The sequence below is a fragment of the Rousettus aegyptiacus genome, unplaced genomic scaffold, assembly GCF_014176215.1.
Source record: "Rousettus aegyptiacus isolate mRouAeg1 unplaced genomic scaffold, mRouAeg1.p scaffold_m13_p_2, whole genome shotgun sequence".
Lineage (NCBI taxonomy): Eukaryota > Metazoa > Chordata > Mammalia > Chiroptera > Pteropodidae > Rousettus > Rousettus aegyptiacus.
The window spans coordinates 5,349,332-5,371,676 of NW_023416295.1; the positions used below are offsets into that span (position 1 = coordinate 5,349,332).

Here is a 22,345-nt window from a genome sequence, read left to right on the forward strand (position 1 = left end):
TGACGCTCTTCGTCCCCCTGCGAAGCCGCTGAGTATTTCTATTGGGTTATCGGGATGCCAATCGCGGAAGCTGGCTTTCTATTGGCTTCGGGGCGGGCGCTCCTAGGCTAGGGGGAAGGAGAAGGGATCAGGAGCGGGAGCTGAGTGGAGGGAGAGGCCGGTCCGGGTCTGGCCGCTGCCGCTGCTCGCCCGAGGTCTCCAGGCCGGGCTGCAGCTCAGTCCTCGGCTCCGGGGCACCGTCTGCGAGGCTCCGCCGGGCCAGCGTGGGAGAGCCGCGGGCGGCTGCCGCCGCATCATGTCAGCCAAGGACGAACGTGCCAGGGAGATCCTGAGGGGCTTCAAACTGTATCCGCCCGGGAGCGGGGCGGGGCCGGGAGGACTTGGGAGGCGGCCGCTCGCTGAGGAGACTGGCCGGGGATGGGGGCTGCGCCAGGTGGGCGCCCGAAGAGAGGCGGCGGGAGGGAGGAAGAGAACGGCGTCCCCGGCCCCCGACGGGACCTGGCGTTGGAGGCGGGGAAAGGGGCGTCCTGAGTGAGGAAGGGGACGTTGACGGGAGCCCGGCGGGGTGGAGGCGGAGGAGCCCCGGAATTGGGGTGGGAGAGGCGCCGGCCGTCGGGAGCGGGTGTCGGGGAGGCCAGCTTGAGTCCCAGCTCTGGCCGGCACCCAGAGGCCGGGAGGGGGCTGCGGTCCGCAGGGAAGGGTCGAGGGGGCGCGGTGGGCTGGCCAGCAGCCTCTTTGGCGGGAAGCCCCCGAGGGAGCAGGGTTAAGTGACTTGGAGCGAGTGACCTTGTGTGGGACAAACGCAAATGCTTGTGTTAAACTCTCTTGGGTTCCCACCCCCGTCTTGTTTCCACGTCCTGTTTCCACAACTTCTCTTCCTCACTTGTGGCTCCTTCCAGGGCTGGAGCAGAGGAAGCGGGGGGAGAAAAGTCTGAGATCGCCGTCACCTTAACTCTGCCTTGGCCTTTTGAGGCATCGGACGGTCGCTGCTTTCCCCTCAACCCCCCAATTTTCTTTCCAGCGGCATGAGGACCTTAAACTTGTGCGTGAGATGCCTTGAGGTGTTTGGGGTTTGCCCTGGGATTCTCGGCAAAGGTATCTTCGCTCGCGTTTGTGCGGTTATCGCGTAGACGTGGTGGAGCTGTCCAGCAATCATTGGATTAGGATGGGGACACGGTAGGACCTAGTAGGATATAGATGCCACTCCCTCGGGCCTGTTGTGGTGCCGGTTGTGCAACCCTCTCTCCTTAATGTAGTGAGAAAGCGTCATGTTTTAATAAAGTGTTGATCTGCAACCATATAATGTGGATGAAAAAAAATGCAATCTTGTACATTCCAATTTGGCATTTTCCTGCTGATCTTAATCTCTTCTTACATCCTATGCATACAATACTGAGCATTCTTAAATTCCTCTCTCAGTGAAAACGCAGTCACCACTTTAGGGCTTCTCCCCTGGAGGTTTTGTAAAGCGCTGTTCTCTGAGCTGCCTGTGTGTTTTCACGATGCCCATTTCACCCCTGCAAATTTTCGTGGTTTTGTCACAATCAGAAACCAATTTGGTAGTCAATTTTAGCACACAAGTGCAAAAGAGTTGCAGGACATTTTGGGTGTACAGATGAAATTTTTCAAATGGAACCTGACCTGCTGCTATGCTTGTTTTAAAAAGCGGAAGGCATTATCACCTTTGCATAATGCCACTCACGATAAACTTTCAGTATTTTTATGTAGTGAAGTTTAGTAACTACCTCTTTAACAGCTCCCTGTGCCTTTCCATGTTTCTCTTCATAATATAAGTAAAATGAGATGGCTGGAGTGTTAGAAAAGCTATGACATGGATTTTATTCTTCCCTTAAGTAATGCATATTGTTACTCAACATGTGTACTGTAGAGAGTAAACCAGAGACTATGGAGAATTGAGAGAGTTCAGAATCAACATTTTTGTTGGATTGGAATTAATGTTTTGCCAAAAACAAGGTGAGGTCTTTTTGATGACTTTTAAACAAAGCAGAAGGGAAAGTTTGAGCTTCTCACCTTCAGTCTTGGTTCTTGAACCTCTTGAGGAAGAGGCTAAGGGACAAATATGGAAAACAGTAGAAAGCAAAAGAACGTCTCTCAGCTCACTTGAAGGGAAGGTGAATTGACCAATTCAGTGATGACATTAGTGGGTCAAGAAACAGACTTTCAGGAAAAGTTTGAGCTGGGGCTGATTAAATTACAAGGGAAGCAGCCACATAAAAGTTAGCATGGGAGCAATGGAATGCTCATCCTCTGGTAACCTTTATTGGCATCTGAGAATTAAAAGAGAAAAGGAAAGGAATTCTAGAATTTGCTACTACCTTCAGGAAAAATAAAACTAATGTTTTATTAAGAAACTACCTGACTATTGTCCACCTTTTATTGGTTACATTGTTTTCTGAACTTTCGTTTAGAGTATCTGTTCCTATAAGAAGAGTTTTTACTGCACACACACACACACACACACACACACACACACACAATCGCTGTTTTACTCTCCTACCAACAGTGTTGACAGTACTAATTTTGCTCATTGACCATGTTGATCTTTTTAATTTGGACCAGTTTGAACAACAAGTGATATCTTGTTTTAATTTGCATTTCCCTGGATCCCTAGATCCCTGGAGAGTGGTTGAGAGCTGTGCTGGACTGTATATAGAGCTCTACCAGGAATCCCAGACCTGCACTCTTGGTCTTGTGTCCTTGTGCATCCTCTTTAACCACTGACTCAATTTCCTTAACTGTAAATGGAGATAAAAATAGTACCTATCTCATAGAGTTATTGTGACCCTAGGCAGAGCATTCAAACTCTGAGTTTCAGTATCCATATCATTTTCTCAAAGGGTTATTATGAGGATTAAATGAGACTACATATAAAATGCTTAGTACAGTGCCTGGCACATAGTAAGTAGGTAATAATGTTAACTGCTGTTGTTACAGTAGTGTTAATATTACTGTAAAGCCACTTATTTTTCTGAGATATAACCAATGCCTTCATGCTATTATTCTCTTTTCTTACTGAGAAACTATAATATTTCTGTTTTGCCTCTTTGAAGAAATGATTTAGCTAATAAGCATTGATGTGTACCTGATATTTTATCTTGTTTTCTAGGAATTGATCACATTTCAATTTACAGCAGATTAACAAAAAAAAAAAATTAACTAGTTTCTGAAAGGTTTCTGAAAACACTTTTCACTTGTGCCTTTGCATTTTTTCTCCATAGTTTAGTCCTGGATCTCCCATATCATCTTTCTTATAACACCTTGATCTTTGTCTTTACTTCCAGTCAAAAAAAGTTGGCTTTATATCTTCTAGTCACTTAGATTTTCTTATTAAGAATAGTAGACTGTTGAAATTTTCTTGAATGACTGTATTGTCTTTTAGATGCCTTGGCCAAGTGTTACAAATGAGTTTGAGGTTTATGGTTTCCTAAGATATAGTCTTTGTCTATCAGCCCAAGTTCTGGGAAAACAACCAAAGTACACCACCCATTCAGCCAGTGAACATGTTGATCACAGATTGTCTAGTCATGGACTTCGCGTAAATTGTGATTGGTTTGTTTTCCAGGAACCTCTGGAATGGTTCTTGAGAAGTTGTTATCGTTATCCTTAATGAATTAAATTAATATAATGTCCTACTGATCGTGTTATTTAGGATTTTTAAATAGGCATTCCTACTTTTGCATTTTGGGGAGGAATTTGGAGTATAAATACTTATAGTCTTCTTCAGACCTTTAAAATTTCTTTCCAGGATTGTGTATATGGTTTATAGTGAAATAGCATAATAACTTCTGGAAAAATGGAACAGAACATGGTAAGACTCTTATGGAAAATTCTGGTTACATCATCACTGTATTTGATAAAGGGCTAGCAGTGGTGCTGTGATTTGGCAGCTCTAGGTTCATTCTAGGCTTGACCTCACTTTTGAATCACAGACCTCCTTTGTCAGCACTCTACACCCACAAATCCCCATGACAGAGGAGGACTTGACTTCTGACTGTATAAAACTTCCTATTCCAAGCTTTAGCATCATAGAAAGGTATTTTAAGAGCCATCTTGTCTAGTAATCTGACTGTTCCAATGATTGCTTGAATGCTTGAAACTCAGATTGTCAAGATTTTAAGAGGAACATTCTTTTTTTACTTTTGACCTGCTGATAATTTTGAGGCTGAGAGGAAAAGCATATATATTTTTTTTCAGTCCAATATCCATAAAGATTTCAGTGGATTGGACTAAAGAAACACATATTTTATGGCAAAGAAGGTGATAGTCCCACTGTAAAAACACATGAACTCGTTTAGGGTACAGCGAGAGGGCCACACAGCAAATGGAACTGATCCAGAGGAGAGGGACTGGAGGACTGAGGAGTTGTAACCTGAAGATGAAAAGTTTGGCAAGGGACATGAGTATTCTCTTCTGAAGTTTAAAAAACTGTTCTAAAGAGGAATTGAATGTGCTTCGTGCAACTCTCAGAGGAAACAAGACTCAAGGATAGCAGTCACAGGAGACAGGGTTCATTTCGCCTAATTTCTAACAATTAGAGTTACCTGCCAAAAAAAAAAAAAAACAGGAAAAAATTCTAGAAAGTATTTTAAGCAGCAGGTGGATGTCCGTCCATCAGGAGTATTGCAGAGGGAAATTATGTATGCATTAGATAAGGTGTTAGGGTAGCTATTCTCCAGAAGGACTCAGATCCTCTTACAACACAGCAGTTCTTTGATTTGGAGATGACTTTTCTGAGTTAACAAGGATTCTTTTCAGCAGGTATTTCTATTGAGCCATGAACAGTACCTAAAACAGGCAAAACATTTTTTTATGATTTGATGTAATTAAAGCAAGATATCATTTCCTTTTTGTTTTTCAGACAACTCTTCTTAGGTATTTACTATTGGTGAAGTATTTTATATAGTGCATTATGGATCCACTGATTCAGAGTCATGGAAAGCAGTTACTGCCTCTGAATTTAGATAAAGTCCAGAGAACTAAACACAAATAACTCTAACATGAATAATAGTATAAATATAGCCACAGAAGAAAGCGGATGACTTAATAATATCTGACATTCTTGCATCTTTTTCAGTTTTTCAAAGGACTTTGATATATCACCACAACTCTATACATTATTACCCTCACTTTAAAGGTAGGAAATTAAGGACTGATAAGGTTATCATTCAGATAAAGGCAGAACCTTAATTTAAACCTTGGTTTGTTTTTCTATAAACTGTTATTTTCTATGATATACCATGATGCTTCTCCGGGGAATTAATTTTTTTACCGTATTATTGATTTTGAGTTTAAAATTTTTCTGTGATGTTTAAGTCACATTTATTTTTCACTTAAGAATTGCTCTCTTTCCTTGTGATTATATCCCCTATATTCTTTGTTTTCTCTCAGCTCTCAGATTTAGAGGGCAAGGTTTAGCCTGGGATAAGGAAGAAATTTTTAACAATAACAGTTACCTAAAAAAAAGGCATTTTCTAGAAGGTATTGAAGCAGCATGTATTAGTCTACTAGAGCTGGTAAAACAAAGTAGCATATGCTGACAGCTTAAACAACAGACATTTATTTTTCAACAGTTCTGGAGGCTGGGAAGTCCAAGATCAAGGTACTAGCTGACTTGGTTCTGGGCAGGGACTCAGTTTCTGGCTTGCAGATGGATCCCTGTGCCCTCACTTGGTGGAGCAAGAGCAGAGGCAAATCACAGGATTGTCATAACTAGACCATGTGTGGCACCACTACCTGGGTGACAGTTCTGTTTGGAAATGATGGCTCATGGACAGTTTCCTGCTAAATGAAAGATTTTTAAAAAGGGAGTGACTCTGAGAATCTAGCCTGACAATTTTCATGGAATAAGAGATGAAAAATGTAACCATAAGCCTTTGCTTTTGAGCCACCTTCTCTGTGAAGAGCAAAGGCAGAGAGCTCTGGCCATAGTGCTGCCACTTACTAGTCACTCAGGCATTTGTTGGCAGGATCGTAAGTGCCAGGTAATCCGCTAAACCCAAAAGATACAAGATGATAACCCAGTTTTCATATCCAAAGAACTTTTATTATATAAGGGAGAGAGAAAAGAGAATAACAATCAGAATACAATATGATAAGTATCTAGTAGTATAAAGTGCTATGGAACCTCAGAGAAAGGATGACTACTGCTGGAGGCATGCAGAAGACTTCAGGATTGTCTTTTGAATAGGATTGAAAGGTGAGTAGGTGTTGAGCAGTTTAACTTTTCAGATACTATAGAGTAACTGTGAGGAAGGAAAGTGAAGGCATGAGAATGAGGGAAGAGAGTGTTCCAGAGGGGAGTTGGGATCAAGAATGAGGAAGAATGAAAGCAAAAACAAATCCTTGGAATTGCTGGAAATTTCATTCACTCAATGAATAATTGAGACTCTACTGAGAGTCCCATGATACCAGGTCAATGGTGATCATTTTGAGAATAGCAGATATTTGAGGAAACAATCTATAATCTGCCAAGATGAGAAAATGGATAATAGATGAAGAAGCAAAGTCACCGAGAAATCTGGTGACCTAGGAAAGCAGAGATTAGAGGAGTGGTCTGAGTAAGTAGAGAGATTTTATTAAAGAATGGAAATCACTTATTTAAGCTATCCAACTTTGTGCAAGGTACTCAATATCTATTAAAGAAGGATAATGCTTGCTCCATATGCCTTGTAGGGATATTACAAAATGAGTGAAATAATATATGCCAACTCACTTTAAAAATCATTGCTCTAGAAATGGGTTATACTTACTATTACATTGTTAACAATTATCTATCTTTCCTTTAAGTTCAGGGTTGCTTTCTGTTTTGCAGATTTTTAGGTGTCATGGTGTCGGTAAAGCCAGAGTGTTAGTGAGTGTTTTTTACTCCAGTTTAGGCATCTGAAGCCTCTTTTTACCGTCTGGGAAGTGATAGCAAAGGAAGCTTCCTACATGATACGTACGTACCATTTGAAAGCCAGAATCATCTTCGGTTTTGCTTTTATTAAGAGAGTTGTAACTTTAGGAAGTTGATTTTCCTCTCAATACTTAGCATTCTTAAAAACTAGGCAAAATCCGGGGATCTGTGACTGGATTTTGACAGAATTCAAGGCACTATCCTCTTGCCTTCAAATCACATATGAGAAACAGCGGCTTACCTAACCCTTTTGGGAACACGCCCTTGGGAAAGAGCCTTGTATTATCTCTTCATCAATCAGGAGGTTCTGGGAAGCAAATAAAAATGCAAAGGGAGTCTCTAAGAATCTCTTTGGATATGTCTATTAGTCTAGCATGTTTCTGACCAGTTTCAGGCACGTAACAGCACATATCAGTAGAATAATAGGCCTCCTAGAAAAAGAAAGGTTTGTTTCACTGTTTGACTTTGCTAGTGAGAAGATGGTGTTATGTTTCAAATAGTGATCTTTTTTTCATTACTAAATTACTTACCTCCACTGTTTCCCAGGCCAGTTTGGATTTTGATTGTATGCTTTCCAAGCACAGTACCTTTGCCAGGGCTAGAGTATTATTTCATAGGGATCTCACCACTGATTACAGTGCTGCATATTATGTTTCAAGGATACTGAAACCTGGTTTCTTGGGGAAACCATTTATATTTTCTCACCTTCTCCCTCATAAATAGAAAAAATACCACAAGGAAAATCACTGGAAAATTTTGGGTGAGAAAGATGTTTAAATGTCTATGAATTAGAATTGGTTTTTTAAGAATGTACTAAAAGGCAGGATGCTCTGTATAACCAATGCTAGTGCAGGAGAAGCCTAGAGGGAGGGCTTTGACAGAAGTGATACTTAAAAATTCATGAAGGTGGGAATAAGAGAAGGAAATGAGTTCAGAAAGTGAGCAAGGAGGAGAGTTTGAGAGGAGACCATAAAGGCAGAGTATTCAAAAGCGTAACAAGAAGGGGAAAAAAAAAAAACTAGGAAAGCAGAGCAAAGAAAGATATTCCTATGATGAAAATGCTTAGGATATCACTAAACTGGTAGTCATTCCAGCGGCTTCTGCCCCAGAGGAATGTGAAGGGAGAAGTTTTTCATGTCTATGACCTTGGTATTGAAGCTTTGACTCATATTGCTCTGGTCTGCCATGGTAGACATTAGCATATATCATTATGTGCTTAATCAGCCACTTTGCCTCAAAATTCTACTTACCTTGATGTTCCTCACTCAGTCTATAGGTAATGAACCACATGCCCATATATAATTTATAAGTACTCTGCCAACTCATGAATTCAACTTAATGCAGAATGAGCTTTTAAATTCTGTGTTTTTACCTGCAACTTGGCTGACTGACTTAGCTGTTCTCTCCTTAGGGAGAATGAGGTTTGGGGGGTTGGTTAATTTGTTTTTTTCTTTGTTGCTGAGCTCTAGCTCTAAGGTGCTCTTTCCACAGCTTGCTGAACCCTGAATGAGGTGCTCCTCTAGTTTGGCTTCTAGACACTCTTAAGTGAGCCTTGCTTTCTGGTTGATCATCCTGAAAGAGATTTCTAATCAACCCCTCTGAGTTGCTCTCTGGTACTCAGTGTGGTTCCGCACTTATTTGAATTCCAATGGGGCGCTGAGCACTGAGAAGGAAGAATAAGTAATATACTGCCAATGGAATTTGACTTGCAAACTTGTAATGTATGGTACATTCTGTTAAGTACTGTGATGCAGATGTAAACAAGTGTGCAGGTGCACTGTGGAGGGATCAACTAGCTTTGCCTGGAGTATATTGGGGACCACAATCAGAGAGGAGGTTGCGTTAGCACTGGATCTTTAAGGAGAATACTGGAGAGTGGGATGCTCGTTCTAGGCAGAGGGAGCAGTGTGTGCTGAGCACTGAAGCACAAGAGCATAATGTCTTTAGGAAGTGCACCAGTTAGGCCTGGCTGGAGGATAGAGGGCATCTAGGGGCTGGAGTAGAAGGCGACTCTGAAGAATGGACTGGATAGCACAGACCAGACTCATTATCTTCCTCCTATAAGCCTTGATTTACCCTCTTGACTTCTTTACCCCAGGCTTATAGCAATTTATTATACCTGCTGCCCTCCTGGTAGCCTGTTGATTTCCTGTTCTGTACCAAATTGTCCTTTCTACTTGACACTACCTTCCAATCTCACCCTTTTCTATTAACTTGTAACCTTTTTTTAAGAAATCAGCATTCCCAAATCTGTTTACAAAGCCTAAACTTTATATATTCCTCAGAAATGTGTATGGCTGAGGTTGGAAAAGCTTTTTCTTATTGTACACTCGCATAGGATTAAACAGACTGTGTCAAGAGCAGAGGTCTTTCTATCTTCTAGAACAATGCCTACACTATCACTGGTAAAGAACCAAATTTTACTTCTAATCCTTCTAATATTTTTATTAAATGAATGAAAATGAAAATAAAGGAAAATGAATTATTAGAAAATAATACAAAATAAAAGTCAGAAATTTTTATTATTATAATCAACAAATTACTCTGCTATTAAAATTTTTGAACACTTATCTTGTCACAGACTGGTAGATGGATTCACAGACCAGCACCAATCTGTGGACCACATTTTGAGTATCACAGCTGTGTAATCCCCGATACAACTTGTGCCTGATACACAGTTGAACTTCGGTTCATGTTTGGGGAATAAATATGTGAATGGGATGTTTAGCATGATTATGGGAGTAGGAAGGAAAAAATGACAGTAGCAGCTCTCTTTGGAGAGTTGGAGAGAAATGATTAAGTGAGAAAGTAAAGAGTACTACAATAATGTCACCCCCCACATAAAACTGTTTCTCGTCACTATCTGAATGTCATTCCTTTGGCTCTCTAGCGAGGCAAACGGATACTAGGAAATCACTTACATAAATTTCTGAGATATGTTCATTTTGATCTTGCCAAATATGTAAAACTTACTCTAAATGTCTTTAGAAAAATGTCAATCCATTTATCTTAACTAGCTCTCGAGCAAATCTACAGTTGGCTAGGATTTCAAAACCTTACCCCTGCTCTTCAAAGAGTCTCTCTATGTTGTAATATGGACCAGGCTGCCAAATGTTTTTCCTGCCTGAGATTTCCTCATTTCCTTGTGTGGCTTCTTAGAAGATTAGCTGAATAGGGCAAGAAGTCTTTTTATCCAAAACTTTGTAGCAAACACTTTCTCTGTCAAGATTGCTTACAACAGAGCAAATTTTTAGTTCTTAAAAGCAAATTATAAGATCCTGAATCCCCTTCAAATAAGAGGGAATCATGGTATCATTCAGGGGATAGAAAAGCAGGTGGTCTACTTTTTAATATTCAAACACATAGCTGCATTTGAAAATTATTTTGAAATATGTATACTTAACTAATGTTGAATGCAATTTGTAATAGAGCAGTCTTATTATCCTAAATAGAATTTTGTGTTCATTGTAGATCAGTACAGCATCAATAACTCAATACATCGTCCTCATTCTCTACTACCATAACCCAAGAGAACATTGTTAGGTAGGGCAAAAAAACAAACCCTTTTCATAGTATATTTGGGTATCTGCCTGCCTTTCCCAGCCTCTCATTAGTTCCCTCAGCTCTTCTAGCGCTGGAGGCCTGTCCTCACCAAGATACTCTGGACCCTGCGGCTGCCTGAAGCCACTTTCTTTTCAAGAGTATGCACCATGCACAGGCCTCTAGCTATGTTATTTTACCAGCTCTGAGTTCCTAGGAAAGGTATTCAGCTTCTGAGAGCACCACTGTTTCATGTGAGGGTCAGTATTAAATGAGATAAGCTTAAAAATAGAAAAGAGGAGCTCTTAGTGTAGTGCTTGGCATATGTATTGAATGAGTTACTCAAGTATTAGTTCTTTCACTGTCTCCTCTTTTTTTGAGAACTAGCTTTAAGAGATAAACATAGCCAGATGCCAGGAAAGGCTGGAAATACTGTCCACCTTTTTCCTGGCCTTATATTGTCTGCAAGTATCAAGTTAAACAACACTGTTAGGAAACTAATTCTGATAAATGCAAGAGTTAGAACTTTATCTGTCTGCATTCGTAATGAACCATAGATTAAGAATTTTTGACCTTTATAGCCAATGTTAGGCTAATACAATCAATGGGGTTTTCCTTGGCCTTTGGAGATTTTAGAGAAACTCGGAAGACAGACCAGAACCTGAGTTTTGGACTGATTTCTGTTCTCCCAGTCCTGACTGGACCATTCGTCAAATGGCAACACTACTTACCATTAAAATGTAGAAAAGACCAACTCCTCAACTGGTACTAGATCTGTTAAATCATCATTGTTGTGGCTTTATTGATTTTATGTAGTTTGATGTGGTTCAGTAATTTCTGGAAAGCTTGCCTAACCTAGAAAATAGTGTTTCTAGTCATGTAACATGTCCTCTTTGTAAATATGTCTTTTACCGATCAATGATATGTAATTAAAAACCAAGCATCAGAAACCCCAAAAGTAAATGAGTCCTGACCTGTGGAATCCACTAGCAGCATAATCTGAGCTGACATTCCAAGCACCAAAAGGCATCCTGTATCCTGCGGTATTTGGAAGTGCCTTTCTAGCCTCATGCCCTGGAGGGACTGGACTGCTGGTTCTATACCATGAGCTCAGGGATCATGACCTGTTCATCTTCGATCTCCCGGTCTCTCCCTGGCACAGACTAGGCATACAGGATAGCTGATCATATCCTATGAATGTTAAGAGAATGGATGTTTAAATCAGGCAGTCACAAACCAACTTTATGACTTATGGTTTTGTGACCTTTGAGCAAGATACTTACCATCTCTAAACCACAGATTCCTCATCCAAATAAGGGCTATAATAATAATACCTGTTTCATAGGGTTGTGAAGATTAAGATATGGATAAAGCACTTAGCCAATATCTGGCATGAAGTACATATTAGCCATCATCATTATACAGTAGATAAGTGCCGAATAGAAAGATCAGTGGTATTGTCATGATTATGTGTGTTTCTGCCAAAGGTTTTTATACCCAAGAGATGTGTCACATGAATCATCTGACAACAGGATTCTTTCCATTTCTTAGTAAAGTCTTCCCCTTTAGTTTCTTCTGTTCATTTAAATAGAAATTTACTTAGATATGCCCCATTTGACAAGGAATATCCCATAAAGTATACCAGCTGATTCATATAATCACTCGAGATAATTTTACATGAAAGTTTTCCTATTTATTGCTTTTAGAAATTATTTTGGAGGCATAAAGTTCTGATGGTGACTTATGAATATTTTTATATTAAATATTTAATTTGTCACTCTAAAACATATGCTAAATATTTCCAGTTTCCATAGGAAAGCCCTCGGGGGAAAAAATATCTTTTTTTTTTTTCCTTTTTTTTTTCATTATATATCTTCCGAAATTTAGAAATTCGAAGAAGCGTATTGCCAAGAAGCTGCAAAGAGACCCCATGTTTGAGCTTCTTATTCTCTCTGAACACAGAGAGAAGCATTTGGGCAAAGAGTCCATTGTTTGTTGTTGGCTCCTAAAGTACTGCCAGGGGACATGTGTACTCCTGGGGTCTCTTCCATGTCCCCAGGAGGGAGCTGGAAGGAGGTTATTAATCTACACCAACTTCAGTTTGTTAGCCGTGCTAGATCCCAAACATGTCTTCAGCAGAGAAATAAATTCTGCAGGTCCCCTTAGAGTGTTTCTCTATCCTTTTCCAGCACTGTAGCCAAGGGTTTCAGTTTTTCCATAACAGCATTGTAAACATTTGATCTTTTCTCTCACTGCCCACCTCTCTTCTGCCCCACGCTTTCTTGCCCTCCTCTGTGCATATAAAATATTTAAGCTCGAATGACTGTTTCCCCCTGAAAACTGTGTTGTGATTGCAAACTTTCAGTTCCTTAAAATCTTATTTCCTACAAACATCTTTTAACTCCCAGTATCAATTCTTTTTCACTTAATTGCAGACAGTATAAGGCCAGGGAAAAGGTGGACAATATTTCCAGCCTTTCCTGTAGACCACCCCTTCCTGTCTGGTGATATAGAATATGGTCTTCAATGTCTATAATTTTTTCTTTTCATTCTTTGAAAGTGTTTTCTTTCCCAGAAACGGAAAAGCTACTCGAAGTCTGGCCCCTGGGCCAGTAACATAGGCATCACATATGAGCTCGTCAGAAATACAGGATCCCCGGCCCTATCCCAGACCTACTCAGCCAGCATCTATATGTTGATAAGATCCCCATGTGATTTGTATGCACATAAAAGTTTAAGAAAACACTGCTATAAATCATGTTTTGCTCAAGCAGTGTTCTCAATCCTGGCTGTTCAGTATAATCACCTGGAGAACTTTGAAAAATACTAATGCCTGGGTTCCATCTCCAGAGATTCTGATTTAATCGGTCTGGGGATGGTCCAGGCATTGGAAGTTTTAAATAGTCCCCAGGTGATTCTAATATGCAGCCAAAGCTGAGAACCAGTCTTGTGCATGAACCTTATAATTTGCCCTAGTTTCTTAGAACATCATTATATGTCGGTCAGTGCAAGACAAATATAGACACCAAAATATTAAATGGTAATCTCTGGATTATAGGATTATAGCTATTTCTTGGTTTTTTTGTCCTGTGTTTTCTAAACTTCCTCTAATAGTCATGAATTCTTTTGGTAAAGAATCTTCACATGTGTATAAATGCTTTTTAATAAAAGGAATCATGTTCTCTATGTTTTATAAACTGCTTTTTAATTTTAATCTTTTTTTTGCATATCAGTATATTGCAAATATTTTCTCATAACATTAAATATCATTTACACGGGCTTTTATATTGTGTAAAGTGATCCTGACCCAGGATGACTGGATTTTCACCTTAAAAAGTATGTTTACATGCTGACTAGGGTCTTTGAGAGACTGGCCAGGTAACTCTTGGAAAATTTTAGTGTTTGGAAGCTTTCCTTGTCCACAGAGGGGAGATGTTTAGATGGAGATGTCAAAACTCAAGTGAGATCAGACTAGACCTTCTCAGAGGCTTTTGCAACTGTCATCAGTCAAGTACCAGCATTTGTTTGAGCTCTTAAACCTAACACATAGAGTTTCACTTCACTGTCCCAGAAGATGCTACACCACAGGGAATTCTTAATGATGTTTGGATTGCAACCTGTTTCCTATTGGAGGGACTTATATTTCTAAACTTCCTCTCCAAATCCTTTTAGTTTAGTTGGAATTGTGCTTTAGGACAACTAGTATCTCTTACAGTTTGAGTTTCCTCTGCATTAATCAAGTTAATCAAATCATGTACATTATAACATGGAAAGCCAGAAAATCTTTAGAGGACTTCAGTGGTGTATAGCTGACCAAGCTTTGTTGTAATCAAAGAAAGTCAAGTTCATCCCCTTTCCCAATCCTCAGAATAAATACCAGTTCTACAACTTCAAAAGAAAAAAAATGATCTGCCTATAAAACTCTTCTGTCCTTAACCCATTCAAATTGCATTATATGGGAAGAGAATAATTTTGCTAATGGTCTCTCTTCACAATCAGAAGAAAGGAGGTACATTCTGTAGCTGGAGAACCTTTTTGAAGATGCGTAGTAGCTTACTCTGCAGGAGAAAAGTTCAATTTGTCATTTTTTTACTTCATTTAACCTTTTCTTTACCAGAATCTGTATATAAAAGGTTGAGACATGTGGTGTTTTTAGTTTCAGAGAAATAGGCTTAATATTTTATTCACAGAATTGTAGTTCTGACTAACAGAGCTTTTAAACTTAGCGTTTTTTCTGAGGAGAAAAATTCCCAGGTGCTTCACAACCTGAAGACTTCAGGAGCTGTACATGTTGACTAGGGATGTGTGTTCCCTTTGAGTAGTGTTTCATCTGAGTTTGCGCCTTAACCTGAGAAGGTAGTGCTATCAACCTTGACTATCTTGTTTGGATATGCAAATCAGGAAGGGACAAGACACCTGGGTATGGCACAGAATTGAAAGGTGATACAGGTTTGTGAGTGTATATTCGGCTTTGGAGGCATGTTTTAGACACTGATACTTATCTTATCTCACAAGACCAGATCACCAGCAAGCCGAAGATGGTACTTTGTACCAGTCTTCATTACAGATAGTCCTTCTCACGTTGCATTGTAATTATTCTTTTACTTGGTGGTTTTCTCTACCTGGGGGAGAACTCCAGGGAACATGCACAGGGATTTTGTCTTATTAATCATTAGCCCTGAGGCTAATACTCATAAATATTTAGTAAATGTTGGATAAATGAAATGTCCAATTCAGCCTTGGTATAATTCAAATCCCTTAGGTCATATCTAGATCTGGGTTAACTTGATTTTTTTTTCTTTTTTCTTTTCCTTTTTTTTTTTTATTTTCCTTTCTTTTTTTATTCTTTTTTTTTTTTTTAATCAATTTTAAGTTGATCATTACTTAACACCAATGTTTAAAAATTGTAAAGTAGATGACTATTATGGACATTCTGGAAGGAACATAACTATGAAAACTTCTATCTAAAATTTCATCGAAATTTGGGGATTAAATTTTTAGACCACATTTATTTATGTTCAGAATGATACTGGATTTTGATACTCTGTCATCTTAAGTAAGATGCAAAAGCACAAATTAAAAAAGAATATCTTGCCACTGATGTTAATATATTAGGTAAATTAAATAGATGAGACACATCTTTGATTTTTGGTTACTTAGCAAAGTTATTGCCTTAAAGCATTATTTTGACTTCTTAACCATTAGTCAAAAAGTAGTTGTGGTAGTCAGTTGGGAATTTGTTCATCTTTAGTAACAGTTTTTTGATTTTTAAAAAATGAAATATATGAGATTAATGTAGAACATGTATTATACTATATATTAAACTATGTTTCAATATGTACCAAATTACTATTTAAAAATTATTTTAGTCTACGACTATGCCACCCTGAATGTGCCAGATCTCGGCTGATCTTAGAAGCTAAGCAGGTTCAGGCCTGCTTAGTACTTGGATTAGTACTTGGATGGGAGACCACCTAGGAATACCAGGTGCTGTCGGTGTTAATAAAATTAAATTAAATTAAAATTAAAATTAAATAAATAAAAATTGTTTCAAAAAGTATATGTAAAATTAAAAAATTGTAGTAAAATGAAAGAATATTCTATACAAGAGTGATTTCTTTAAAAACTTAGAAGGTGGGTTAGAGCAACATCTGGGTTCTAATCCGTCTCTACTTTTCACTAGCTTTGAGGCTTTGAATAAGCCTGTTCACGTCTCTGAGGCTTTTCTTTAAAATGGGGATGATGCCTGCTCCATCTATCTGGATCAGCAGAGATAGTATGTATAAAACTGATTTATAAACTGTAAGGTGCTATGCAGATGAATAATGGGTTTCAATGATGGCCTTAGTAGGTTTGATAGTCTAATTCTATATATATTTTTTAATCATTAAACCAGTGGTTTAGAAAACATTAAGGTGGAAGGTATATTTGGGTGGAAGGTATATCTATATAACTACTATTAAGCTTTTGATACATCTAAAGAGTTCATGTGTAGACCAGACATATTTTTGTCATTTATAAAATAAAACTGTAGAAAAAAAAAAAAAAAGGTGGAACAGATTGTGTTAGAGTCTCCTTAGTTTTTTTTTCAAGTTTTATTGAGATATAGTTGACATAAAATGTGTTTTGGTTTTTTATTTTTCAGAGTAGATTTAGGCCAAGAATATATTTCATCTTAGTGCTAGATTCTTTGTATTCCTACCGACCCCTTTTTCACAAGCTTACTAAGTGTCTCTCTGATTCTTTATTGAATTTTTGCTTTTTGAAATATTGTATGACCCTTTTGTTAATTTCGAAGGCCTCGATAGCACTATAATTCTTTTTTAAATATTTATACCACAATTTTATTGAGATATAATCTATCCACCATACTATACGATTCACCCATTTACAATGTACAGTTCAGTGGTTTTCAGTGTATTCACCGCGTTGTATAACTATCAACACAATCTTTTAGAATAGTTCACCATCTCAAAAAGAAATCCTGTACCCATTAGCAGTCGCGCCCCATGTCCCCCGCCCTTCCACCCCAGGCATGGGAAACTGTTAATCTACTTTCCGTCTCTACAGATGTGCCTATTCTGGATATATCATACGAATGGACCAATAGAATAAGTGGTCTTTGTGACTGGCTTCTTTCACTGAGGATAGTGTTTGCAAGGTTTCTCTGTGGCAGCATATATCAGTACCTAATTCCTTTTTAATTTCAAATAATAAGTAGTCCATTGCGTGGATATACCACATTTTATTTATCCATTCATCCGCCGATGAACATTTGGGTTGCTTCCGCTTTTTTGGATGTTATAAGTAATGCCAAGTTTTTGTGTGAACGTGTTTTCATTTCTCTTGGGCACAACCTGGGAGTGAAATAGCTGGGCTGTGTGGTCACTCGGTGGTTAACCTTTTGAGGAGCTGCTAGACTCTTCCTAAGTAGCGCCCCGTTTTACATTTCCACCAGCCACGTATGAGGGTTCCAATTTTTCTTCATCCTCATCAACACTTTATTGTCTTTGTTTGGTAATATCCATCCTAGAGGGTGTAAAGTGGTACTGCATTGTGGTTTTCCAATTCCCCGATGACTAACGATTTGAGCATCTTTCATGTATTTATTGGCCTTTCGTATATCTTTAGAGAAATGTCTCAGATTCTTGCCCATTTTTTAAATTGAATCATCTTATTATTGAGTTGTAAGGGTTCTTCCTATATTCAGGGTACAATTCCCTTATCAGATCTATGACTTCCAAAGGCAGGTTGCAGGCTGTCCCCTACTGCTGGGGGCGCATATTCCGCTGCTTCTGACCTCTAAAGTATCCCAGGTAGTTAGAGGCAGTAGAGCAGGGGAGGCATGTTTATTTCCCAAGTAGATGAACCTTTTGTTTTTACCCTTTAAGCCTTTAACTTTCCTGGACATGAGAAGTTTGCTTTTTGTTATTGTTTTTCGTTGTATAGCTGTAGGTTTCTCTTGTTTGGCTGTTTTGGACTTCTTTTAAAGTTTATCAGCCAAAACAGTTTGAGAATTAGCAACTTAAAATTTGCAGGTTTAGCACAAAGGCCATGATTTTTCGCAGCCTGGAAACTATAGACTCCTAAAGAGGCCTAATGTGTAATGATTCCACTGGAAATCAGTTTGAAAACATAATTGCAATATCAGTTAATATAATGGTTCATTTTCGTGTTCCTTTAATTTTACAAAAAAAAAGAAAAAAGTTTGTACTCTCATGTAATGAATCAGAGTAAAGGATAAATTGGAATGGGGTCTGTTCTTCCCATGCCCTCTAGGATTTTCTTTCTGACTCTTAAGACTCACACTCTTTTAAATGTTCCCTTTGGGAAAAGTTGGCCTCCTTTGTGCTCAGAAGGTTTGTTCTATTAAGAGACTCTTTTTTTTTCCCTTCAGAAAACTAAAGGAAGATAAAAGATGCTTTTTGCTGATGGAAACCTGGTTTTTGTTCTTGATACCTGATGGCATGATTTCTTACTCTGGAAATGATCTTCCCCCTCTTCTTACAACAAAACATGGAGCTTCTAGTATGCATTCTTTCTGAAAGTCATGGGTCATGGCAGTCCCTGGAGGAAAGCGCAGGCTCAGTCAGGCTGTTTGGGAGTGATGTTGAAGCCAGATCTAGTGACAGTGATCAGTTCTCCCTGGGGAAAATCTCCAGGTAAGGGGAGAGCAATAGAACTGGTCCATTAGGACTGCCCGGTGATCATTCACAGGCTGTTTTCGATCATAAAAGTCAATTAAAAAATCACCTGCATCTTCATGCCACTATTTAGTTTAATATTGGGTGAGGGTTTTAATACCTTCAAAACTTAGTTTTCCCACCCGGAAAGTGAAGCAATAGAGGTAATGATACCTAAACTCATGGAGTTTCGTTTATGTAAAGTACCTTCTACAGGGCTTGGCACACCCTGTGTTAATGAGATAAAGTATGAGGAAACAAGACCTAAATATAAAAAGTTTAAATGTAAGAGATAAAGTAACAATACACACAAGCTATTACCAGCTAGTAAGAAAGAATTTATGCCAAGAGAAAAGAGTGATTTAGACAATAATATTAACAGTAATCTAGGGATTAGTTACTATGTTCTATAGTTTTACATACATTACTTCTCACTGAATCCTCACAAAAATCATATAAGCATTTATTACATTTGTGAGTCAAAGCAAACTAAGCCCAAGGTCACGCAACTATTAAACAGCAGAGCCGTGATTATAACCAGGGCTGTGAGACTCCACGCCTGTGCTTCAGCCACACTGGATACTGGTGGGAGGAGACGGACTTAACTAAATGTGAAAGGATGCTAGAATAAAGAGCTGTAAGAAGGAAAGGGTGTTTCCGGTGGGAAATGAGGCTTAGGAAAAGCATTAAAACAAGGTTTCAAGGAAGGGCGTCACATCTAGGGAAAGGTCGGTGATTGAACCACTTTGGTGGCTGGAGCGGGTGGTTTTTGAAGTGAACCGTTGACACCTCATAGTTGAGGGCTTCCGACAAGGACTTGTGTCCATACTTGATCAGTGACAATAGAAAGCGCTGAAAGGTTTTTGAGCTGGGAGGTGACACAATCCAAGTGATATTTTAGAAACAATAGTCTGGCAGTAGTGTGCAGATTGGATCGAAGTAAAAAAAAAAAAGTGAAAATGCACTTGAGTGGAAGAAACAGCAGGGCCTGGTGACTGACCAGAAAGGGAGTTGGGAGGAGGTCATGAAGGGCAATGCTCGGACAGACAAAGCCAGCGGCAGTTCTGGCACCAAGATAATTTTGTCAAAGCTGGAAGAACCTTGAGAATAAGCTATAAATGACTCCATAACTCTCATTTCTGTGAACTTCCTGTACCTCCTGAGATGCAGGCTCCTCCCAGCACCAGCCCTTCCTGGTGGTCTCCGCCCCCATCCCCCCCCCACTTCCCCCCCTGCTTCACAGTCTGCACTGTTCTCCCCAGCACTGCCCTGCCCGAAAGCCCTTTTTCCTTCTAAACAAAATCCCTTTCCTCCTGGAGCTCTTCACTGAACCTCCCTCACTGAAACCCGCCCCGCCCCCGTGGAGGCGAGTTCCCTGGGAACCCTGCGGGGGAGGGCAGCGTTCTCCCTCACCTCCTCTGGGTGCTGGGCCCAGGGGGACCGGCTGACAGGTGAACGTTTGCATTTCCCCTATGTTTTGCTTAGTGTTCTTTTAAGGCAGTTTATCTTTTTCTTATATAAGTGCTCCTTATATGGTAAAAACCTTGTCCCTTTGCTTATCTTATAAATATTTGGCTTAACTTTTTTTTATGATGACTTTGAGGTATAGTAGGTATTCTCCATATTTCCTTTCTGAAATACCTTTAAAATTGAATTTAATTAACTCAAGTAATACATAAATACATTCTCCTTGTAAAAACTTAAAACAATTTGAATAAACTAGTCTCTTTTGATCTCTGTCCTCAACTCTAGTGCCCTCCCTCTCCTGCTGAAGCCACTCAGGTTATGAACTTTTTCTATGGAATGATATATACTTTAGTCTCTTCATGATATCTTCTTTTGTTTTTCTGCTTAGAGAGGCTTTCCTTATCCTTAGGTCATATAAATATTCACCTATATTTTCTTTACATCCTAACTCATGAGGCCAATTGGAGAATGTTATAGTAAGCAATATGATATAATTAACCATTTTTCTTTACCGATTTGGAATTTAGCATATATATATATATATATATGCTGGGGTTATAGCTGGGTTTCCTAATATGTCGATCTGCCAATTTTTGAGCTAGTACCACCCTAAATAGAATAGCCGGAAGTTTGCTTTAGTGCATTTCCCACCTCCACCACCTACATATCCTACATTAACTTTTTTTTTCCATTTCATCCTTGAGGTTCTTGAAGGGCCTCCCAGTTAGCATCCTTCCTTACCAGGCTTACCAACTCTTTTCCTCTCCTCTCTAAAATAAAATCAGTTTTCTCACTTGAGTTCCTTAATTTTTATAAGGTACTGTTATTTTTCTAGTTACCCAGATTTAAAACCACCATCAGCTGTTTGTAACTCAGCAGCTCTCTCCACAACTATTAACCCTTCTGCATCTTTCCCCAACCCTGAAACCTAGAATTCTGAGTGAAAAGTAAACCTCCAGTCGAAGGAGGGAAATAAACCACCCCCTGGCCCTTTAATTTCACTTGGATACGCTCCTGGCATCTGTTTGCCTAAGTTCCCTATGGAAGTGTTTGTTATGTTACTGAAATATCGTTTACTCTGATATTACTAAAATAAAACCTAAGCAGTAAAGTTTAAATGTAAGTAAAACAATGGGATATCGAAGACCATGAAGAAAGCCTAGCCATAGGTCTCAAGTGTCTGAGTCGCTAGGAGTGTGGGCATACGTATGAGTGTCTTTGTCAATTTTTTTATTTGTAAACTTCATTTTGAAATAATTTTCCCTGTCACCATTTTCACAAGTTGTGAAATATTGAAAGTGTATACTTATTACAAGTGGCGAAAATGGTGCCATGAGTTCCCATGTACCCTTCATCCAGCGTCCCTCACTGGTAGCATCTCATATAGTCACAGTATGTTATCAAAACCAAGAGTAGACGTTGGTACAATACCGTTGATTACTGTTTTACCTGGATAAACTACGTTCTGGAATTACCCTGAGTTCATTTGGTGAATAACGTGCAAACAGTTGTGGAACCAGCTGCTTTTCAGGTTTCTTATTGATGGGCAGACTCAGCGTTGTATATTAAAAGAAGTGAGAAGTTGAGCAAAGAACAAAGGGTAACCACAAACCTAGTAGACTTGTCAAAGCCAGCTCTATGGAATTTCCTTTCGATCCCTCCTCTGACGGACATTTCCATGTCCCCAAGCAGCCAACCAAAAGCTTCATGGAATAGCAGATTACTCCCCCCGTTTGGTGTGTTCTGTCTCCAAGTTCTGCCGTTTCCATGGGAGGGGCCAGGAGTTGGGTTAGGCAGGAAAGGGATTCCCTGGCCTCTGCTGTTGTTACAAGTCAAAAGCAAACCCTGCAGCCCTCCCCTGTGGCTTCTGACCAAGACAAAGGAAAACACTGTGACAGGAGCAAATCGACAGCAGCCACCTCTGCCAGCATTTCTAATATAACAGAACTCCAGATTCTCTCGGCCAGTTAGTGCTGTCCTAGAAGTTGTTTTGGTTCAGTCTTGGCCCTCGTTTGAGGCAATATTGAAAGTGTATACTTATTACAAGGTGCCATCGATATGACAGTGAGGCATTTCAGGGTCTTTGGCTTTTAATAAAGGAAAAGTAATTTTATGAAGACATCTAAGGAATTTTTTTTAAGAGAGAGGTCTTGTGCGGTCTATGACAGTGACTTGACAAATTAAGTTCTGGCATTTTAGGACGCTCAGTATCTGCAACCCGATGATACCTAAATGAGGT

The 22,345-nt window shown here is 39.3% G+C and overlaps 1 protein-coding gene across 1 annotated transcript in view; it reads left to right on the forward strand.

Annotated features, from left to right (window-relative positions):
* The first annotated feature begins 102 nt into the window (after positions 1–102).
* The window catches only part of PDE6D (phosphodiesterase 6D), a 37,742-nt gene continuing 15,499 nt past the window's right edge, over positions 103–22,345 (forward strand). Inside the window, exon 1 of the mRNA XM_016134708.2 lies at positions 103–345. Coding sequence (XP_015990194.1) covers positions 296–345 — 50 coding nt within the window. The 5' untranslated portion in view covers positions 103–295. The remainder of the gene's footprint in view (positions 346–22,345) is intronic.